The sequence below is a fragment of the Emydura macquarii genome, unplaced genomic scaffold (assembly GCF_026122565.2).
Source record: "Emydura macquarii macquarii isolate MOO-44397 ecotype Brisbane River unplaced genomic scaffold, CSIRO-AGI_Emac_v2 contig_1253, whole genome shotgun sequence".
In the NCBI taxonomy this organism is placed as follows: Eukaryota; Metazoa; Chordata; order Testudines; family Chelidae; genus Emydura; species Emydura macquarii.
This window is the reverse complement of record NW_027131390.1, coordinates 38,121,912-38,143,795: the sequence shown is the minus strand read 5'-3', so window position 1 is coordinate 38,143,795 and position 21,884 is coordinate 38,121,912. Positions and strand designations below refer to the sequence as shown.

General features: G+C 58.9%; 1 protein-coding gene across 2 annotated transcripts in view; it reads right to left on the bottom strand.

The window, feature by feature from the left end:
* Positions 1–408: 408 nt before the first annotated feature.
* The window catches only part of TSC22D3 (TSC22 domain family member 3), a 43,519-nt gene continuing 22,043 nt past the window's right edge, over positions 409–21,884 (bottom strand). Inside the window, exons 1-3 of one of the 2 annotated variants that reach the window (XM_067548515.1) lie at positions 3,132–3,369; positions 2,957–3,008; positions 409–2,241 (exon numbers count right to left, since the gene is read on the bottom strand). In XM_067548515.1, the coding sequence (XP_067404616.1) occupies positions 1,996–2,241; positions 2,957–3,008; positions 3,132–3,253 (420 nt within the window). In that variant the 5' untranslated portion in view covers positions 3,254–3,369 and the 3' untranslated portion in view covers positions 409–1,995. Of the gene's footprint in view, positions 2,242–2,956; positions 3,009–3,131; positions 3,370–21,884 lie in introns of those variants that run through there. The other variant, XM_067548514.1, reaches the window with a different exon arrangement.

Genomic DNA, 21,884 nt, shown 5'->3' with positions numbered 1-21,884 from the left:
GGAAAGGGCCATTGCTCTTCTCCTCCTGCACTCCTAACTGCGCTGTCTGAAGGATCTTCCTCAAGGGGCACCAGTCCCGAGGGGCTCTGAAGTACTCTCCACCTGGATTTGAGCTGTTTGAGATCCCAGGGCTGTTTGGGATACTAGGGAGCTGTGGGTCTGGATTGAGGGGCACCAGCAGAGCTATAAAAGGTGCCGGTGCATGTCTCTCACTTTCACTCCCTTTCCAGGCCCTGGGTTTCCATTTTCTTAGTAACAGCCCAGCCCCCAACGGCCCTGCACACACGCCAGGTCCCCTTGGCTCGGGCAGCAGGGTGCGGTCACCAGGAACTGTGCCCCCTGCCCTGGCCATGGGAGCCCTCCCCCCTCCCCAACTCTCCTTGCACAGGTTCAAAGCCTTGATCCATCAGGCTGAAATGCAGGGGGACTGGGATCACTGGCCCCCCAGCTCACCCACCCCCGGCTTAGATGCCTCCCATTGGAAGCAGCAGCATCCAGGGCAATAGGGAGCTTCCAGACTGACTGGCTGAAGCTGCGGCATCCCGGCTTGCTGCATCCCATGGGAGAGCAGCACAGGAAGGGGCCTGGGCAGCAAGGGGACCCCATCAGAACCCCAGCTCAGGCAGTGCCAGCTCGCTTGTCTCTGTCCACCACACACGGGCTGGGGGAATCCCTCCCTGCCCAGCATGATCCTCAGCCCATGTGCCACCAAAACTTTTGGAGTCTGCCTCTCCCCACAGCACCCCTCCTCTCCCTGCCCCTCCCCCACCCCAGCCCTTCTCCTGGGGCACTGATGGTCTCCCATAAACACCCTCCTACCCCTACATTCCGACTGCCCACCGCCGCTTCTCTCCCCCCCTTTACAAAGACTCGCCTGTCTGCATCTGTATCAAAAGTAGAGTTTATTGCCACGTCTCTCTAGATTTACACAATCCCGTTAATGCTCCTACAGTCCGACGTCGAGAGCAACGTCCCGTCCCTCTGAGAGCTGTGTCGAGGGGAGGGCAAGTCACTGAGCAAAAAGCCTCAGCCCTTGGCTTCCATGGGGCCACGCCAGCCCCACCATTCAGTCCACAGCTGGGTGTTCTGCTTGGCATTTTATAAAATCTCTGTGGTGGGGGCCCATAGCCCTGCATTGGGCGGGCTGGAGAGGTGTCATCTCCCTCCCGGGGGGTGTTTACATATAAAAAATCAGTCCCACAGCAAGACAGTTCCAGCCACCCATTTACACACAGCATCCAAGCGTCCCACGTCCAAGCTGGGCTTGAATCCTTAGCGTGCCCCAAATGCACAGATCTGAGCAGCAGCATCCATAGACAAAGCAGCCCCCCCACGATCCCCAAGTGTCAGGAGCCATCCCCTGCACGGGTTGCCTGCGTATGCGTCTTAGAGGGGGCTATGGATGCAAAGACACCTGCACTAGCAGAACAAAGCCTTCCTTGTAATCCCCAATCTGTCGTGTGTACAAGCCATGCACTATATCACAACTGCCAACACAGAGGTGCTGACAAGGTCAGTTTCTGGTTCCTGCCCCAGGCCTGTCCCAGGGTGGCCTGAGGGGCAGACTCGTATCTCTCCTAAGCAACAACTGCCTTCTCTTTCTTTGTCAAGTGAAACGGGGGCCCTGCTGAACAGTGCAGTGAGGGCTCAGGACTGGCGTGCACTCTCGCGGACGTGCGAAGGGGCCCTAATGCCCTGCCAGTGTTTGAAGATCTCCCTGGGTATGCTTTAGACCAGGAAGGGCAGGCGAGCTGCAGCTGTGACTCCCACCCCGGAGTGGGGGGGGTCGTCTGGCTGTGCAGTGTCCCAGCATGACACCTTGCCCCTTCAGGAGATGTCCGTGGCACAGCAGCCGGGGCAGCGCCCTTAGCACATCTCAGCACCAGCCATTGCCAGCTTTGGAAGTTCTCCACATGAGATGAGGGAGGAAACAACTTTTAAGGAGATAAGTAGAAAGAGTTCAGTGGCTCTGCCCACTCCAAGGACAGAGCCACCTTACACCGCAGAGCCCCCGGCGTGCTGGGCTGGGGCAGCTGCCCGGCAGCTCTGCTCCTTGGTGGGCAGCACCTCTGACGGCAGCCGTGACTGGAACTTCTCCAGCTGCTCCGGGCTGGCTAGGGTTTTCAAGAGGTTGTTCTCTCGTTCCAGCTGGGAGTTTTTCTCCACCAGTTCTTTGATCTGCTCTTTGAGAATCTCCACCTCCTCCCGCACGGCATACATCAGGTGGTTTTTCACTAGATCCTGCAAAAGATTAACCAAAGGCAGGCTGTTAGCAACCATTCCACCCCAGCTCCCAGGCTAAGCCATGGGCTCCGGCTGAACTGCGGGTCGCCCCGTGCTGCCTTCATCAGTGCTCAGAGCCAGCCTGAGCTCCCAGATAAACCGGTAGCAGGGGATGTCATTACGTGGCTCTGGGCAAAGGGCTCTCGTCTGGGATGGAGGCAGGGGGCAGCTGAGCAACCGGCACGTCTCCCAGTGGAACTGCAAACCTTTTGCATGCAGAGCCAATAGGGTACTGCAAGATTTTTTTTTAAACAACTCCCAAACGCTTGTTTTCCTGGCCCCGTCCCGCATGTCTCAGAGCCCTGCTCTCTGCATGTCTCACCAGCCACAACCGGGCTCCCATCTGCTGCAGAGCCCTCCTGAAGACAGAGCTTTGCTGCTCCAGCCCAGGGCCAGGAGAACCGAGGGGCTTGCCCAGCTCAGAGGATCAATTCACTGCGCTTTTTGCCCCAGGAAGGAAAGCCCATTTTGGAGTTTGATGTGCAGGGGCCCTTCGGGGCCGGCGGGACTTCAGGGCGGCTGGGAGAACCCGCAGCACGGGAGCTGTAGGGACCGGGGTGCAGGGCCCTGCCTCTCTGGGGGTCCCGTCTTTGCTGTGAGACCCCCCGACCCGCCGCGGTGGCGGGGAAGGGGGCGAGCCCCAGCCCGCGGGGTGGCCCCGGCCCATGCTCACCATGGCCTGCTCGATCTTGTTGTCGATCGCCACCACGCTGGCTCCGGAGGCGCTGAAAGACACAAGGCGGCGTCGCCCGGTTAGCAGCGAGTCACGCTCCGCGGCGCGGCCCACTCCCCCTGCGCACCCCGGGATCCCCCGCCCCGCCCCGGCCCGGCCCGGCCCGGCCCGCTACCTGTTATCCAGCTTGACCGAGACCACGTCGCCGCCCAGCAGCGAGGAGAAGAAGGAGATGGAGAAGTTGTGCAGCTGGTACACGGCCACCTCCATGGCGGACTGGTAGAGCCCGGTGCTCATGGCGCGGGGCGGGGCAAAACCGAACAGAACCGAACCGGGCGGGTCGGGGACAGTGGCGCGGCGGGCCGGGCTGGCGCGCTGGGACCGGGAGCAGCAGCTGCAGCAGACGGGACTCACTCACTCGCGCTGTGGCTATTTCCGAGCCCCGCCGCCTTATATAGAGGAGGTGCCCGCCTGCGTCACATGGTGTCAGGCTGCGGGGCGGGGCCGTGGGCTGCTGCTGGCTCGCGCCACGCCCGTTCCCCGGGCCGCGCACAGACGATCAGCCCCTCCGCCCCAGCCTGCGGGGCCCGGCCTCGGGTGTGTGCGTGGGGGGAGGGGCAGACATAAAGCGCTGGGCATCCCTTACTGCCCCCCCCCGTGCTTGCAAACAGCTGGGGGGCAGTCGAGGGGCCTGAGACTGCCCGAGCTCCCTGCAGCAGCCAGGGCACGGGCCGGGGCTGGCTGTTCCCGGCACGCACACCCTGAAAAGCCTCGCCGCTACCCATCCATCACAAGGGCTTTGCGAGCGGCTTATTCCTCTGCTGGAAGCCGTGTGCATGCAGACCCCACTCCCCCGCAGCTGTTACCCCTCCCCGGCCTCCCAGCGCCTCCTGAGATCGCTGCAGCTTGCAAGCTTTCAGTCAACCCCCCTTCCAGGGTGCAGGACGCACAGCAAAGGACGCGGGGCCCGGCCCGGCTCGGTTTGATGGGAGAAGCGCCCAGCTTCAGCCTGGGCGCTGCCCAACCTGATGTGCAAATTTGCATTAAAAAAACCAGACACGTCTCGTTACTCAAGCCCAAACAAGCGCTGCACCGCCTCGGAACTAGGCCGCTTCTTAGCAAGCGTTACATAACCTGCAGTGACCAAAACATGTTTTGCTTTTCAAGCCCAACAGCTTCCCACGGGCGCCAGCGGCGCTTTCTGGCGGGTCCTCCCCTTGCTGCCGGGCGCAAGGCGCCCCCCGGCGGCAGAGAGCCGCATGTGCAGGCCGAAGGTGCCTAAGACGACGGGCCTTGGGGAGAGGCTGCTCTCCCAGGAGGATGCAACAAGGGTCATCGATTCCAGCAGCAACACAGGCTGTTCCCTTGCGCCTGTGGGCAGCAGCGTGGGTGCCAGGATGCCTGGGCCGTGCAAGCCAGCGCCCCGGGCACCGGGCTGAATAAACAGAGGTGGCAAATGGCAGATGTGCTCTTGGGTAGGCATGTTTTCCCCAGGAGTCCCCGATTCAGGTCAGCCGGCTGAGTGGGTTCCATGAGTGCCAGGGGAGAGAGGGGATCCCTCCTCCTTCCACACGGGTACTTGCATCATGGCAGCGAATCGTGGGCTGCAGGGTGCAGGGCTACTGAGCCCAGAGCCCCTCCATCAGCAGTGCTAGAGCAGGGGGGCCGCAGGATGATGGGACCTCTGCGGATATAGTGCATGATATCCTGGCTTTGTGGGTCTGCATCAGAAAGCATGATGCTGCCATCTAGTGGGCTGGTGCACACAGCGGATAGAAGCCTACTACTGCTGCTACCACCTGGGAGTCAGCTGGCATGGCTGTGGCGCTGCAGAAGCAGGCTTACGGGCTCAACGGGTTGTCGGCAGCCCCGAGGCTCTCCCTGGAGAGGGATGTTTCTATAACGCATGCCCCATCCCTGTATACTTGAGAGTCCCCTGCCCCCCCGAGCAACGGGCTGACTGCGCTTGGCTTCCTGGGAGATGCCAAGTGAGGCGTGGTCCCTGCCCCAAGGTACGGCCTCTCACCAGCCATCCAGCAATCTCTGTGAGGTCCCTCTAGTGGACCTGCTGGCTCTTCTCTGGCCAGCTTTCGCTGGGAACAAGGCCTGCTTTTGGCTCAGACATTTGTATATTCAGGTGTCTTTGCTCACCACTCCGCAGTGCTGCGTGAGCTCCCTTCTTGCCTCTCTCTGGACCCAGACAGCCAGCGGCATGCAGCGTGCCTGAGCGGCAGTGTGTGAATGCAGCAGCCCCTCCTCCTGGGGACACGTTCTCCGCTCCAGGGTCTTTGCCCTTCTGTCACCCAGTGATGCTCCTCTGCAGATTGACACCTCGCAGCACCCTGTGAGGCAGGGCAGGATTGTCCCCATTTCACAGGCAGGTCACTGAAGGATCCAGGGGAGACTGCCAGACTCGCCAAGGTCACAGAAAGTGTCTCTGGTAAAGGCAGGAATTATTGAACCCAGGTGTCCTGAGTTCCCAGCCAGTGCACTCTCCGCTGGCCCGTCCGTAGGCCGCTCAGAGCCCAGACTGAGCCCCGCATCTGCCCGTTCAGGGGTCTCTCAGCTGACAAGCTAAGCAAACCACCTGTCCTGGACTGACCCTGGGAGGGGCTGGAGCCAGGTTTTCCACACCCCATCTCAGTCCTTAGCCCTTCCAGCTCCGTCGCTCAGGCTGCACCTGCCTGAGAGCGTTCTGCACTGCCTCAGGCGAAGAAATTGTTGTACCCCAGCTAAGGCCCGACAGACCTCCAGCAGCGAGGAGCTCTGCGGCAGAAGAAAAGGAATCCAGAATACGTCACCCTTAGCGATGTCTCTGGCGCCAGAGCACTTTCCCATGGCCGCTCAGTACCCTCACCCCTGCTTTACAGATGGGGGACCGAGGCATAGAGAGGGGATGTGACTTGCCCAAGGTCACACACACAGTCAGTGGCAGAGCTAAGGTTAGAACCCAGGAGTCCTGACTGCCAGCCCTGTGCTCATTCCTCTGCAGCAACAGAGAATGTATTTTAATAGGATCATGCTTTTCAGCATCAAACACACGCACATGCACACATGCATGCACACACACACACACACACACACACATGCATGCACAAACGTGCACACATGTATGCACACATGCACAGCCCCACCCAGTGGGATTGGTATCCCCTGTGTTGTTTTGCAGCCCCCAGGCCTGCAGGCCTCTCTGTCCCCCCAGCAAGTACAGACAGCAGCAGAACAAGTGTCCCTTTCCCTGCCTGCAGCCCATGTGCCTCCCTCAGCCCTGCCTGGGACTCAGCGGTGGGCTCAGTCCTCGGTCTTGCTGACCACAAGGCAGCTGGCTAGAGTCAGCGGGGATTGCTGGCTGCAGTGGGAAGCTGGCCCCGCGTTGTTCCCAGTGCACCCGTCGCTGGCCAGGGGGCAGGACCCAGGACTGATAGGAGGGTTTACATTGCTGCTGCGCCCAGGGCAGGCCCTGCAAAGACGCCCAGATAGCCAGGGCCTGCCTTCTACTAATAAATTACAGCTGGGCTGCTCAGGGTCCTGCCCTGTCACCCTTCCTCCACTGCCAGAGCCCACCACTCCACACTGACAGGTCACTGGGGGAGGGGAGGCAGTACAGCTCCATGGAGAGGCACCGCACGCACCACCACCGCTGCAGCCCAGCCCCCACCCCGGGATACGCTCCCAGGGCAGAGGGGGTGCTGCCGGCTCCCCGGGGAGATAAGTGCCCGCGTGGGGCAGTGCTGGGATAAGCCAGACCCTATCCCTCTTGTGCAGAGGGGCAAGGACATCAGGGCTCTTTATCTGGGTGGTTCAGCTGGCGAGTGCCGGCTGCTGGGCCGGGCCGGGTGCAGGCCACTGATTGGATTGCCGGAGCAGGTTGGGGGGCAGTTATCGGGCGAGGGCAGTGGGCGGGGGTGCAGGCGCTGATCTAGGGCCCTGCTTGGGAGTGGACCGGGGATAGCGGGTTGTGATTGGGGGGCGTGGCACCCGCAGCACTGTGTATAGCTGCACAGCCACCCTCTGCAGAGCTGGCGTGAAAACCTGCCGGCCCTGGCAAAGCCTGGAGACTGGGCCTGACGGTGCCCCCCCAAAGAGACAAGGACATCCCCTCATCACTTGCCCCCGCTACCCTCCCAGCTCCCCAGAGAGCCGGCCATGGCCTGGGGCAGGTGTTAACCTCAAGGCACCCCAGCCAGAGAGCTAGGAATTATTTCAGCTTCTGTGCCCCTGCCTGCCCACCCCCAGACCAGCGCTGCCCCTGGAGAGAGGCCTGTCTCTAGACCCAGCATCTGGCCGCTGTCACGCCTAGATGAAACGCTGCAAAGGTGGCCAGAGAGGAGCAGGGAACTCCGGGAGCCCAGGTCTCTGCAGCAGAACCGGCTGAGCCCAGCACACCCAGCAGCTGGCCACGGTACATTCGAGAGGCAGGTTTTCTGGGGGGCAGTCTGGGGCTGCAGCATCTTCCTCCCTGGGGATCTCCGCACTGACCCAGAATGGAATAATCGTTCTAGCACGTGGCTCTCACCCAGCACCTTCCACCCAAGGGTCACACTGCATCTTACACAGTGGAACTGGGATCATAAGTCCCAGATCAGAGATGGGGAAACTGAGGCACAGAGCAGGGGAGTGATTGCGTAATAGTGAGCCAGCAGCGGAGTGGAGAATAGAAGCCAGGTTTCCTAGGTCAACCCTTTCTCACATCACCCAACCATATACCCCTCCTAGAGATGGGAGAAGAACCCAGGGGTCCTGACTTGTAGCCCCCTGCTCTAACCATTAGATCCCACTCAACTCCCAGAGCTAAGGAGCCAGGAATCCTGCCTCCTGGACCCTTGCTCTTACCACTAGACCACTCTGTCCCTCTCAAATGGACTGCCATATGCTAATACATTGCCTGGCCATTCAGCCAACTGTGGGTGCTGATTCCATCCCCGTCTACTAACCCCCACTGGCCTCCCTGAACTCGGGGATGTCCGGATCTAGCCCTGGGACCCCCGCCCCAGGAATGTCCTGGCAGGCCCCTGGCAGCAGAGGCTTATCATGGCAGGGGAAAGCGGAAAGGATCGTTTGGCATCCCACTCACATTTCCCTCCACCACCCTCACGGCACAAGTGGGGTCCCATTGCTTTGCTCAATCTGCACCTTGGTAGCGCTTGTCCCCTGCCAAGTGATCCCAGCCAATATCAGTGGCCTGGGGCCAGGATATCAAAGTCAATTCCTCCCCAGCATTCCTGGGGCTCAGAACCTCATTACACGCTGTCTGGAGGAAACAAACAATCTTTGGTCACTCTAGGAGGGATTCTGGTGGGGAAGGGCAGGAGGTGGCTGCAGTCCTGGACGTCCCTGGAAGTCAGCAGCATTGCAGAACAACAAAGCCCTGATACAATGTGCCAGGACGAGGCTGCGACTGGCTCTGGGTTTGCTGGGAAGCAGCTTCTTGAATCTGGGCATGGGCAGAAATGTCTGGAGGTAGAAACAGATGGTCCTGGGGCCGGTGACCCGCCAAGGGGAGTCAGGGTCCCCGAGACTAACGAATCCCCTGGGATAACAAATTGCCCCAGAAGAAACCTGCCTCCTACCCACAGACTGCCCATGCTCAGTCAGGAGAGACTCACAGGAGGAGAAGGGGCTAGCGGGGGAACCAGCGGAAGGAACGGGGAGGCTCCCGAGAGAACAACCATGCACTATTCCCCAGGGGAAGGGAACAGGGATATCCTGAAAGAAGGAACCAGAGGCTGTTCTGCAGGGAAAGGGGAAGCAGTCTATGCGTCCTGGCCCCAGAGCGCCCCATGGCTAAAGGGCCAAGGAGGAGCTGGACTGCCCTGAGCTGGTGCATTTCCCAGGGGTACCTGAACAAGGTCTATCTTTTGCTTATATTCATTTTTGTTATCAATACATGAGGCCCTGAAGGGGTGCTGTAATGCTCAGCTGGTCTGTTTTGGACCGGTCTATACCTGGGTGAGGGGAAACTAAGGCAGGTCTTGCCTGCAGTGTCAACCTGAACACTAGGGGGCACGGAGGTGGAGCCGCTGCACCCAGAAGCTCCTAAACCTTTAGAAGCCAGAACACAGAAACCTTTGTGCAAACTCAGACAATGCTCGCATGGTAAGGAGCGTCTCATAGTGACATGCTTTCACGTGCATCTAGAAATGCTGGCTTCAAGTAAATCATCTGACTCAAGTGCTATCCATTTCCCAAGCAAAATATGACACGCTCAAAGAAGAAACACAAAACGATCCAACCTTACAGCAGCTTGAGAGAGTAATTCTGGATGGACAGTCAGCAGAACAAGCCCAGCCACCTCCACCCATGGGATCTTTCTGGGACTATGCAGAGCACATGACTGTACATGAGGGTCCAGAGCTTGCTGGGTCAGACCAGCACGCGGAAATGCTCACCATAGTCCAGACGTCTATTTGGGAAGCGGAAGAACAGAGCCCAAGACACCCAGCGGTAGCCCAGCGTCCAGGTGTAAAATCCGCACTCAAGGCAGGCAGCCAAATGCAATGGAAGCAGCGAAACCTCATACAGTTCCCACTCACCCGTGGTGCCAAGCCGATCAGATCTAGTGACTGCCACAGATTAGAGGACTTCTCTTCCGGGATGTTTTCATCAAGTTGCAATGTAAATGGGAAATTGTAACAGGCAATGGCTCTCAGGCCCAGCATTTCTATTCTCTATGGCAATTCCAGCAAACCCTGACCACACACAGCCAAATGGGCTAACAATGGCAGCAGGTACCACGGAGCTATATGACAAGAAACCGGCAGAGAAGAAATTCCAAGACAAGAATGCCGGCCGGACGCTGTCATTGCTGCCGGGCAGGAGCGTAGATTCCAGACACAGGGACCGGCCACCCACCCATGGACCAGCAAAACCATCGGCCACAGGGTCACCTCTATTCTAGGGCCAGATCACCTAGACTGAGCTCCTGTGGGGCACAGATCACAGGACGTGCCGTAGGCGTCCCTGAGGACCAGCCTGACAGTGGTGTCAGAGATAGCTATACCACGCCAGGCAGGATCCTGAGACATCCAGGCTGTTCCTGTGCTGGTCGAAATAACCCAGTGACAAGCAGCAAACAGCTGAGCCACCTCCACCAGAGACGTTCAGGGACCAGAGGGTGCCATGGGACCAGAGGCCCCTGGGGTTCAGAGATGGAAATCGCTGCCAGATGCCCAGAACCCCTCACTAATCTGTGGGTCCAGCCTGTCTCCCTTGCCCTCCGTGAGCAGCACTAAGGGTAGAGCTGCCTAGCTGGCTCGCTTTCCTTGGCACAGCACATGTGGCAGCTAGAACCAGCAGCTCAGTGCTGCCCGGTGCTCGGCTCACCCCGGCCATGGCATTTATTCCAGGCTCAGCCATCCGGCATGTCCCACCTCCCTCTGCTTGTGTCTGCACAAGTGCATAATTCCTTCTGGTTCACTTGAAAACAGTGTAAACCTGAAACACTCCTACAGCAGAGGGAGTGGGAGGGTCCAGAGAATGATGTCCTGCTGCTACAATGCATAAGAAGAGCTGTAACAGGGTTCCCAGCCCATCATTAGGCCCTGGGCATGGCTGAGCACAGCAGTGGGGGCTGCCACTCCCAGAGCGGGGGCGAGGGGGGAGATTTCCAGCAATTTAAAGCCATTTTCTCTGTAATTTACTGTACAAATGAGCAAAATCCTGCAGTGGGCCAGGATTTCCTCCTCTGTTCCTTCCCAGCTCTGCAGCTCAGCTATGCACCAAGGTGTGGAGCATCTAGAATTCAGGTTATGAGCCCTTAGCGGGCATTGCTCCATGAGACGGAGGTGGGCAGGGGTGGCACAGCGGCTAGAGCACCGGGTTGGCAGATAGGCTTTGTTCCTGACCCTGACTCTCTGTACCTCAGTTTCCCCATCGATACCCTGGGGATAGTGACAGCCACCTTTATAAAGCTCTCGGGGACCAATGTCGAGGGCTCATCTCTCCCTTTCTTTGTTATTCGTCACGTCTCAGTTTCTAAGTGCGCTTGTTCAATTAACAAAGGAAACAGGGATCCTCTTAATTCAACTCTCAACAGTGCTGCCAGACCTGGCCAAGGGCTGAATTTCCTTCCCCACTAGGCCAGGGCGGAGGCATATGGGCAGGGGGCAGTGCTGGGTAGGTCCTGGACCTGCCCTGGGCTGTCAAGTCAAGCAAAACAGGAGATATTGCACAACGCACAGGGCTCTGGCAGGCTGGGGAGAGGGTTACACGATGCCCCCTCTGCTGTGAATTATGGCCCGTTTCCAGCAAACACTTCTGCCCCCCAGTGCCCCTCACCGTCCAGATGGGGACTGCTGGGCACGACGCTCCACCCAGAAGAGCCACAGGGACTCCCGGGCTGGTGTCCAGAACGCAGGAACAAGCAAGAGACAGGCACAGGGGCTGGATGACGCTGTTTGACTGCAATAAGAAGCGCTGCCCCCACTTGGGGCTTCTGGGATCTAGGCTACCTGGGTTCTGTTCCCGACTCTGCCACTGACCTTAGCCAAGCCACATCCCCTCTCTGGGGACGCGGGGATCCTGATCTGAGCTACTTCCTAAAGCAAGTGGGGATCTGAGGGCGCGAGCTTCAGCCACAGACGTCCCTCAGTCTCCCGTCGCCAGGCCACGCGCCTTTTCCTACCCAGAGAACTCCAAGGCCTCTCTCGTGCAGGGATCAGCGGCTGAGCCAAGTCCCGGCTCTGGGATTCGGGACGCGCTGCAGGCCTGGCAGCTTGTTTGCTTGGCCACGTGGCAGGGAGCCTGAAGGAGCTGCCTGTTGAAGCAGGGATAGGGCCAGCGTGTCGCTTGCGGCACGGCCAGCGCAGATGGGGCGGATGGAGCAGAGCAGGGAGGCTGGCGCAGAACGCGGACCAGCTCTGCCACCTCAACCGCTTCCCCCAGCAGACTGGACCTTTGTGAAAACAGTTAAGTACATAAGATCCTAGCAGCCCCTCCTGTTCTCCAGGTGCCCGGGCTTTCTGCCCAGCTCCGGGCTGCTCGGCAGGCGAGGGTACGTGCTGGGAGCTGGGCTTCCAGTCCAGCCTCCTGGGGCCAGGCTGGTGAAAACGTCAATAAAATTTGTTTTCATTGAAAACAAGCTTTATTGGGCCGTTGGCTGAGGCAGCCCTGCAGGCGAGTGGCGTGATCCTCGGCCCATCGTCTGGGCTCCCCCCAGGCCAAACGCAGCATGGGGGCCGGGGTCGGAGATGCTATGCCAGGTCAGGTGGATTCCACAGGCGCCAGGACGAGGACCACCATGATGGCTGGGGACACCCCCTGCACTGCTCGGGGGGAGCCAGGGAACCACCAAAGGGCTGACCCATGGTGGATCAGGTACAGCACTAGACAGGGGGAGTGCCTGGCCCACAGGCTGCACTGGTGAATGCGCCAGGCTGCTGTATACACGTGAGGCCATCGGGGTTCCTCTCCCTGGATATGGGGGTGGGCCTGGATGCAGCACTGCTTCCATCTGTGCAGGTGCTTGTGGAAAGTTGCTGCACTTTGTGTACCGGGGGTTACACGTTCAAATCCCGTCTACTCAACTGGAGATAGCACCAGACTGGGACTCAGGAGGGCTGGCTTCTGTTCCCTGGCCTGCTGAGTGACCTTGGGCAAGTCACGTCCCCTTGCTGTGCCTCAGTTTCCCCCTCTGTAACATGGGGATAATGAGCCTGACTCACTTTGTAAAGTGCTTTGAGATCTCCTGCTGAAAAGAGCCGGGTGTTACTATTCCAGAGGGGGGAGCTCTTTGGGGCTGTGGGCCCATGCCTGAACACTCTCCAGTGCTCTATTACCTGGGCTGCCTGAGATCCGCTGTGCCCACAGTGGTCTCCCTCTCTTGGCATTCCTGCTCGTGCGGAGCCCTGGGGACCCCCGGAACCCCATGGGCTAGAGGCCCATGTTTCAGGAGGAGACACCAGAGGGCCCTGCTCAAAGAGTGGCCAAGTGAAGCAAGATTTCCCCACCCCACCCCAGATCCCAAGGCAGCTACAAACCCTCTACTTACACTCTGTCCACCCTGGCTCCCCCCGGCTGACGTTACCAGCCTGTCGTGCTGATGAGCAGCCAGGCTGGGGTCTGGGGATTCCCACCCCACTATCTGTGGCCGCTCCAACTTGGGCAACGCCTTCCAGGGCAGCTGTTGGCTGCGCCCCACAGAGAGGGATGGATCCAGAGGCTGGGGTGGCCTCTCAGGGCTGACCATGGGGCACTGCTGATGGGGTGGCACGAAGGGACCGGGAGGAAGGGAGAGTCCCTTGCAGTTAGGTTCTGCTTGTCCTACCCTGCACCTGGGGCTCGGGGGTGGGGGGAGATTCAGGAGCAAATGTTTTAAACTGCCCCTTCTCCCCCCTCGTGCTAATTAATAGAAGGGATCTTGTGATGTCCCGCTCAGCCGAGTATGGCTAAAGAGCTGTACCGCTGCTGCTAGGCACAGCCCAGGCGCCCTGGAAGGGAGCATGTGACGCTGTTTGACTAGCTGGTTATTCATGTCTGGATAATGGAGCAATGCCACTTTGCTGAGCGCCTCCAGAGCCGGCGCGGCTCAGCGCGGCCAGGCCGCTCTCTCCCTGCAGCCTGTGTGGTTTCCCTGCACTTTGATCAGGGCAGATCACACACGGCAGAGAGCAGGAGAGGAGCTTCCTCACACGGGGTGCTTGTGTGTGCCAGGGCGGGAGCCATCCAGCAAAGGCAGCGTGCGCCCCTGCAGAACACAGAAACCCAGCTTGCCCCGATGGGAGTAAACGTCACCTCCTTCTCCAGCCTGCATCGCCCCTCCCCAGACGGACACCCCTCATCCAGACACAGACACAGGTGTGCACGCACCCAGGGAAACTGAGTCAGTAACAATCGTCTCTGGCTCTTATCTAGCCTTGTTCAGCAGTAGATCTCAAAGATAGGGAAACTGAGGAAACGTCTGAGCCCCTGGGTGAGGCAAAGTGGCTCACTCCAAGCAGCAGAGCCCAAATACAACCCAGATCGCCGGAGTCCAGCTGCTCCATCCACTAGGCCATGCTGCTCAGTGGACTGAAATAGCACGGCAGCTGGGACTCAGTCTCTGAAAGGAACACATCCAGGGGCTTGGACATGCCCGCATTTCTCTCCTTCCCAGTTGCTGCCCTGAAAATGACCCACTAAGAATGCTGCACTCCGCTGGCCCATGAAATCAGACCATTTCAGGCGTTAGGGATAGTGCCCTGGGGGTGCCCAGCCTGACACTGGGGGCCTGGATGGGGGAAATCAGCCCTGTCTCGGCTCCAAATGACTCCCCGTTAACGAGCACGGAGCTGATGCCATCTGGGAACAAGCCCCCCCTAGGCTAGCTATCAGCTAAGCCGGAGTCACCCACAAGTCCTGACACAGGCATCGTGTGTGTGTGTGTGTGTGTGTGTGTGTGAGGGAAGGGGAGGCGGGGAGGGGGCAACTGACAAGTCAACGACGAGCCACCCGCAGCGATTAGGGCACCGAAACCGGCGGCTGCACAGCTCCTGAGCCAGCTGCCACGACAGCCTGGACCAGGCACCACAGCAGCCCAGCAACACTGGCCGAGGACGTGGGGCTCCCACGTGGGGCTGAGGCTGAAGACAAAGAAGGGTTGCCTGCGGCTCCCTGAGCACTCCAACTTCTGGGTTCTAGATCCAGGGAAATTTGCATCTGGGATTGTGTCTGGGGCTCTCCTCTGTTAGGAGACACTACTGCGGGGAATGCAGTGCTCGCTTGCACCCGGGTGGTAGCTGCATGGTGCATGTCTGAGCTCTCACCCACGAGCAACACCCCAGAGGTTATCTAAGGTGCCCGCGGGGGGCTGCCCGCTGCACTGCCAAGCCCCGTGATCTCACCCTCGGCCAGGCTGCCCTGCTGTCTGTGGAAACATCCCTCTGGAGGGATCTCACTAGGGCTGGCTTGATGCCTGGCACATGGGAGTGACTCCTGGGCCAACCCAAGGAAACTACCTTCAAAACAACAGCTTCCAAGGGCTGCCCCCGGCTGGCAGAATAACACAGAGGTTGCAGGGCTGGGCATTCTGCAGCCAGGCCGTGCCAGAACACGCTTCCAAGCAACGTGGTGCAGACCCAACCAAGCAGCCGTGCCTTGCCCTCGCGGGACTCCCACACTTCTGACCACCCTGGCTCAGGGCAGGGGGTGACTCATAGGAGGGCAGGGAGGCTGTGCTGAGCAGTGGTTGTCTGCCTGCTCCTGTGGACAGCACGCAGCATCTGCCCCCTTCCGAGAGGGCCTGGCACTGCAGGGCTGCCACAAGTGCCAGGCACGGTAAGGATCCCCTGCCAGCTTGTTAGCTGGGATCTGCGGGCCAGTCTGACCCATGGCATTCAGGGTGGCTGGGAACCCTCGCTGGCCAGAGACAGAACAAGAGCACAGAGCCAGGCAGATCCTGCTACGAGAACCAGCATGTCCCACTCACACAGTCTCAGAGCGCACACACTCAGTCATTCTGCTCAGATCCAGCCTATTGCAGCCCCCAGCGACCCCCGGGGCCCCAGCAGAGTCTCCTTGTGTGAATGCAGTAACGATACTTCAAAGGGGGGAGCGTCTGTAGCTCCATGGTATCGATGGGGAAAACTGAGGCACAGAAAGGGGACATGACCTCCTCGAGGTCACACAGATTCAGTGGCAGAGCCAGAAACAGAAGGCAGGAATTCTGACTTCCAGCCCCACCTGCTTGGACCCACTACACCCCATTCCCTCCTGGATCTGTGAGTAGGACCCAGGAGTCTGGACACCCAGCCCCCCTGCTCTAACCACTAGCCCCCACTTCCTGTCCAGAGCCAGGGAGAGAACACAGGAGTCCTGACTGCAAGGTCCCAGTCTAACCGCCATGATACTGTGTCCTGTGTCCAGCTAGGTTGCAATCGGACCAGTAACCCCGGCCATGTTTGCAGGAGTGACACTATACATTGTATTTGATTCATTCTCCCCTAGGGGCAGCTGCATCCTAGAACCAATGTAGGACTGGATGGGACCTTGACAGGTCATTTAATCCAGTCCCCTACCCTGAGGCAGGGCTACGTAACAACTGGACCATCCCTGACAGGGGTTTGTCTAACCTGTTCTTAAAAACCTTCAATGACGGAGATTCACAACCTTTCCAGGTAATTTGTTCCTGGGCTTAACGACCCTGACAGTACGGAAGCTTTTCCTAATGTCCAACCTAAACATCCCTTGCTGCAATTTAAGTCCATTGCTTCTTGTCCTGTCCTCAGTGGTTAGGAGAACAATTTATCACCCTCCGCTTTAAACAACCTTTTACACACTTGAAGGCTATTACGTCCCCCTCAGTCTTCCCTGCTCCAGACTAAACAAACCCAGTTTTTTCAAGCTTTTCTCAGTGGTCGTGTTTTCTAGACCTTTCATCTTTTTTCTTGCTCTCCTCTGGACTTGCTCCAATTTGTCCACATCTTTCCCGAAGCGCGGTGCCCAGAATGGGACGCAATACTCCAGCTGAGGCCTAAGCAGCGCGGCGGGGAGCAGAAGAATTACTTCCCGTGTCTTGCTTACAACACTCCTGCTAACACAACCCAGAAGGAGGCTCAGTTGGGTTTTTTTTTGCAACACTGTGACACTATTGACTCATAGTTAGCTTGTGATCTACCATAACCGCCAGATCCCTTTCCACAGTACTCCTTCCTAGGCAGTCATTGCCCATTTTGCGTATGCGCAACCGATCCTTCCTTCCTAAGTGGGGCACTTTGCATTTGCCCTTACTGAAGAGATGAATCTTCCATAGGAGAGAGGCAGCTTCTGGGCAGCGGTGTCTCCCAGAGGGGTCAGAAAGGCAGCACCTGCTGCAAGCTCATAGACTATAAGGTCAGAAGGGACCATTATGATCATCTAGTCTGACCTGCACAACGCAGGCCACAGAACCTCACCCACCCACTCCTGTCATAGACCCTAACCTATGACTGAGTTATTAAAGTCTTTAAATTATGGTTTAAAGACCTCAAGGTACAGAGAATCCACCAGCAAGCGAGCCGTGCCCCATGCTGCAGAGGAAGGCGAAAAATTCCCAGAGACTTTGCCAATCTGCCCTGGGGGAAAATTCCTTCCTGACCCTGAATATGGCGATCAGTTAAACCCTGAGCATGTGGGCAAGACTCACCAGCCAGACACCCAGGAAAGAATTCTCTGTAGTAACTCAGAACCCACCCATCTAACATCCCTTCACAGGCCATTGGCATATCTACCACCCAGTGGGATCGGGCCCCTTGCCAGCTGCCACTCGCTCAGAGCGGCTCTGATCCAGCCCCTCGGCTTCCCCTCCCCACCTGCCCTCCATCTCTCCTCGCGCCCCCACACGTTGCCCAGCAGACAGGCAATCCAGGCGGGCACACGGGGCCAGCACCATCACCCGACTACATGCTCTGGCACCACACCGGCCACCCAGCCTGCCGGGCTCCTCAGCACACAGCCACCCGGCTGCTTTAAAGGGAGCCACACATCTTGGCTTCAGCCCATCTTTCGCTGTTCCTGGAATGGTCCCCACTTCCTAGGCCTCTCTCCTGGCCAACACCATGCACTGCCTGGCCCGTCTCAGCTCTCTGAGCCAGTCGAGCAGTCGAAGCGACCAGCTCCGGCTCCAGGAGCCACCCTAGGGACATCCCAGATGTATCCCAGCTCCCAGCACAGCTGGCTGAGGCTGCATTATTCTCAGATGCAGAAAAGCTTCCAACACAGGCAAACACCCGAGACAGAGACAGCACCGGGATGCTTTGGATGCCTTGCGCCACTGACCTCAGCCAGAGGGAATCAGAACCGTTTGAGTGTGTATCATAGCACCTGTATTGCCAACAGCTAATGGTGATTTTCCTTCCATTCCAGGGCAAGCAGGCCGTGCCTGAGTTGCACCCTGGCTGTAACGGTGACGGTATGGGTGGCACCAAGTGCAGTGCAGGGACAGCCCTGCCATTCCTAAGTAGTCACTACTAGACAGACAGAGACAGACACAGACAGACAGCATGCTGCGTCTGATGCTCCGGGGCCGTGTGGCTCAGTGCAAAGCCCTTGCCTTGAGTCACAGTTCTCGCCTTGCTGCCCCAGACAAGGGGACAGCTGGCCACGTGTGCCCCATGCTGCTCACTGTGGCTGGGAATTTGTCCCCTTCTTTTCCCCCGTAGGGGTGCAGCTTTCCCAGCAAAGACCTCATGCTTCTGGGGATGCACCGCTCGCTGGTAGAGGGCATGGAGAGCGCTGCCCCTGTGCACAGGTTACGGGAGCCCCATGCTTTCCTCTTCCTGAGAAGCAAGTGGCTGTGGAATCAGTTCTGTCTGTTGAGCAGAAGACTGCGGGCCTGCCTCCCCCAGAGCGCACCGGCCTACGTTATCAGTGCCTAGGTGCCATGGTGACAGATTAGCTGAGGCAGGAGAGACAGACTAGCTAGAAGTCACTTTGCAAACGCTTTGTGAAGCTAACACAAATTCACGCCCACGTCTGCCATGTCAAACCTGACGGGCTCCATCAGCCGAGGCCCATTCACGCTCCTTTGTGCACTTTGCAGTTATTCTGGGAACAGTAACACCCGCTAAGATGAAATGGAATGAAACCCTGACTACGAATGTCATTCTCTCCAGAAACGAAAAGGCCTCCCCCCCATGAACCAGAGCAGAGAGGCAGCTGCAGGCCATGCGCTTGGCTTGAGAGAGAAAACAACACAGATAAATAAACCCCAAACCTCAGGCCGGAGTTTGCCAACCGACACACATGCATGCACATGCGTGTACACAAACATGCGCGCACACGTGCTGGCACGCGCCCAGGCACATGCACGCGGATGCAGGCACATACCGCCCCTACACGCCACTCTAATGCAGCAAGCACGGGAACACTTCTCCGCCCCACAGCTCCCCTGAGATCCATTAATATCTCGGGGTATCTGCCGGGATCCGGAAGAGGAGGTAGAAGGAGTTACTTGACTCGGGGGAAGGATGCACTAAGCAGACACCCTCCCACTGCCTTGAGGCCCTTTTAAGCCCTTCATGGCAGCAGCTTTGGTTTGTTCTCCTCCCAGGGCTCGGTTCAATGGCAGGAAGGTCCTCTGGAGGGTCCAAGGCGTGGGAAATGTTTATTGCATTTCCTCTAAGCCACTGGAGAGCAATAAAGGAAAGAATTTAAGCCAAGCAAATGCTGGCAGCTCAGTGAGGCAAAAATCTCCGGCTTGAAAGGGTCACGGAGCAGGGGAGGGGAGAAGCCACCGGTTGGAAGTATGCAAAGAAAACTTTCCCTTTAACAGCTTGCAATCGTGCAGCCAGGAGTCTGGCTAGCTAGAGAGCTCAGGGCGAGCAGAGAAGCAGAGGTGGCTGGGAAAAACCAGGGCTAGAGCCAGCCCGGCCAGGGAGTCAGGGCACAGGGTCAGTGATGCTGTCGGGACCTGGTCCAGGAGGAAGCCTGGGCATTAGGGTGGGATCCAGGAGTGCTTTCAGGCCCTGCCTCTGTTGCAGATTTACTCCGTGGCCTTGGGGAGGTCACTGGAGCCCCCGGGCCTGTTTCCCCCTGTAAAACAGGGCCAATAAGCCTTCCTTGCGCTCGTTAGCTAGCTTGGGCAGGGAGTATCTCACTGGACGCTCAGGGGCTGGGGAGACCGTAGCACAGCCTGTAAGCGGGCCTGCCAGGAAGTCGCTGGCACACGGCCTGCTCAACTCAGCAGCAAAGTCCCCTCCCCCCTGCACACCCTGGAGTCATGGAGGGGACAAGGTGGTATTATTAGCTATTAATGAATGAAGATTGCTGCAGCGGCCAGAACGTGCTGGGTGCGTGCCAGGCCCGGGGGAGGCTGCCGGCCCCGCACGAAGGGCCCTAGCACAACGGGTGAGCCAGCGGTGAACGGAGATCAGTGCTGACGAGGTGACAACTGCAGCTCCATCACTCCAGCCCCAGGCAGCGAAGGGAACATCAGCACTGCATTGCCACCCACACGAGGGGCAGAGCCTGGAGGAAGATGCTGCAGGGAGCAGTCCCCCCACGGGACAGGGGGGCTGTCCCGGCTACACTGGCCGGGCTGCACTCCCCTGATTTTCTTTGAAGGGTGCTATCAGCACCCCGCATCTGGCAGCACTGCGAGTCGGGGGGGAAGCCCATGAAAAGGGTGGGATTTTGCTGTGTGTGTTGAAGGCACCCTGGGACCGCAGCAAGGGTCAGAGGAGGTGCGTGCAGGCTGGCTGGGGAAATCTAATGGACCCCAGGGGAGTCGACATTGCCAAGGGATGGGCACAAAGGATCTGTGAAGCATGGGAGGTGCCAGGGATCTTCTGCCCCCTTCTGCCAGCTGCTTTCCTTGCTTCACCCTCCCCTCCAACCCCCCACGCAAACGTCACATCCCACTGCCTCCCCTGCACTTAGACCCGTGTACATGGCCCTGCTGTACTGGGCTGAAGTTGTGATTCGCCCCAGGCTCCGCCCTGAATCAGTAGCAGAGCCGGAAATGGAACCCAGGAGTCCTGACCCCCCAGGCTCCCGTTATAACCACTAGGCAATTCTTCCACCCCCACCTCAGGGCAGACCGAGAGAGCTGGACAGTGGAAGAGGCTGAGCGGAGCCAAGGCCAGACACCAGCACGAGCTGGCAGGAGCTCCCCTGACCAGCCCAAGGGTCCCAGGGTGGGTGTGAGCTGGGGGGCAGAGATTCCAACAGCCCCCTCCACCCCGCTGCTTCCCAGACCCCCAACAGCCCAGACTGCACTGGGGAGCCACCCGGCAGGACCAGCACTCCCACAGCATCAGCAGGTGCCAGCTGAGCAGTGACATGCCAGGGCGTGGAGGAGAGCGAGGCGCCGGGCCCTGCCGCCAGCATGAACGCAGCTGGCTTGCTCTGTGGTACTGCCGTGGGCTGTGCGCTCTGGGAGTGCGGCGCAGGGCCCGATGCTGAGAGAACCCACGCGCCAGCTGCCTGTCGTCTTCTCAGCCAAAGAGCCAGCGTGACCTGGAGGAGCTGTTCACCGCGGACGTGGCACCGCAGTGATCACGTCCCAATGGGGACCACAGGGCAAAACAAGGAAGCAGAGCAGGATCTGGTATCGCCTTTCACCAGCCAAGTGCTACCCGCTGCCGATGGGCCCACAGCTCCCCGGCCAGAGCCACAAGCACCAGCCTAAGGCTGGCTGGCTCCCGCCCACCCACGCAGACGCTCACGGCGGGGCCGTGACAGGCAGGATTCCAGCTACAAGACTCTAGATGCAAATCGTAGGGCCTCAAACAGCAACTGGTCTGCACCCACTGGGGGGCCAGAGGGAACTTCGCCTGGAGCAGCTTCTCCCATAACTGCCCGGTGCAGGGTATCGTGTACCTTCCTCTCAAGCGGCTGAAGACGGGCACGGTCGGAGCAGGACACTGGGGTGGACAGAACCATGCTCTGATCCGGCTTACGATCCGTGTGAGACGCTACACGGCTGTAGCTCTTCAAGGTAGACACAACTGTGGCCAACAGGAGGGGTTCTCACCTCGCTGCTGTTAACCCACCATGGCGAGAGGCAGGAGCCGGGCTGACGGGGCGAGGTGGCTGTAGCGCCGTTTCTCGGGGAGAGGTCACTCTACTGATGTGAATTCCTAGTGTAGACAGGGCTGGGTCCCTCACGTCTCTGCAGGAATCGGCCCAAATCCAGGCCTGATCCTGATCCTGCTGCAACTCCGGCCAAGTGCTGAATGGCAGAGCTGTCCCTGTGCCCATCCAAACCGCACTTGCAGTGCTGAGGGAATCCAGCACAGGCCCCGCTAACGACCCTTTCTCCTGCAGCGCTGCAGCTGGACCCGCAGGTCTGTGCTAATGCCCAAGAGTCGGGAGGAGAACTTGATGCTGCTAATGCAAAGCACTTGGCGATTTAGACTTGCAAACGGATCCAGGCACCTGAAGACGTAGATAGGCTGGGACCAGGCATGGGATTTGCTAAAATGCCTCACACGAGCTGTGTCCATAAAACCCCTGGCTGGAGCCAGCAGCAGCC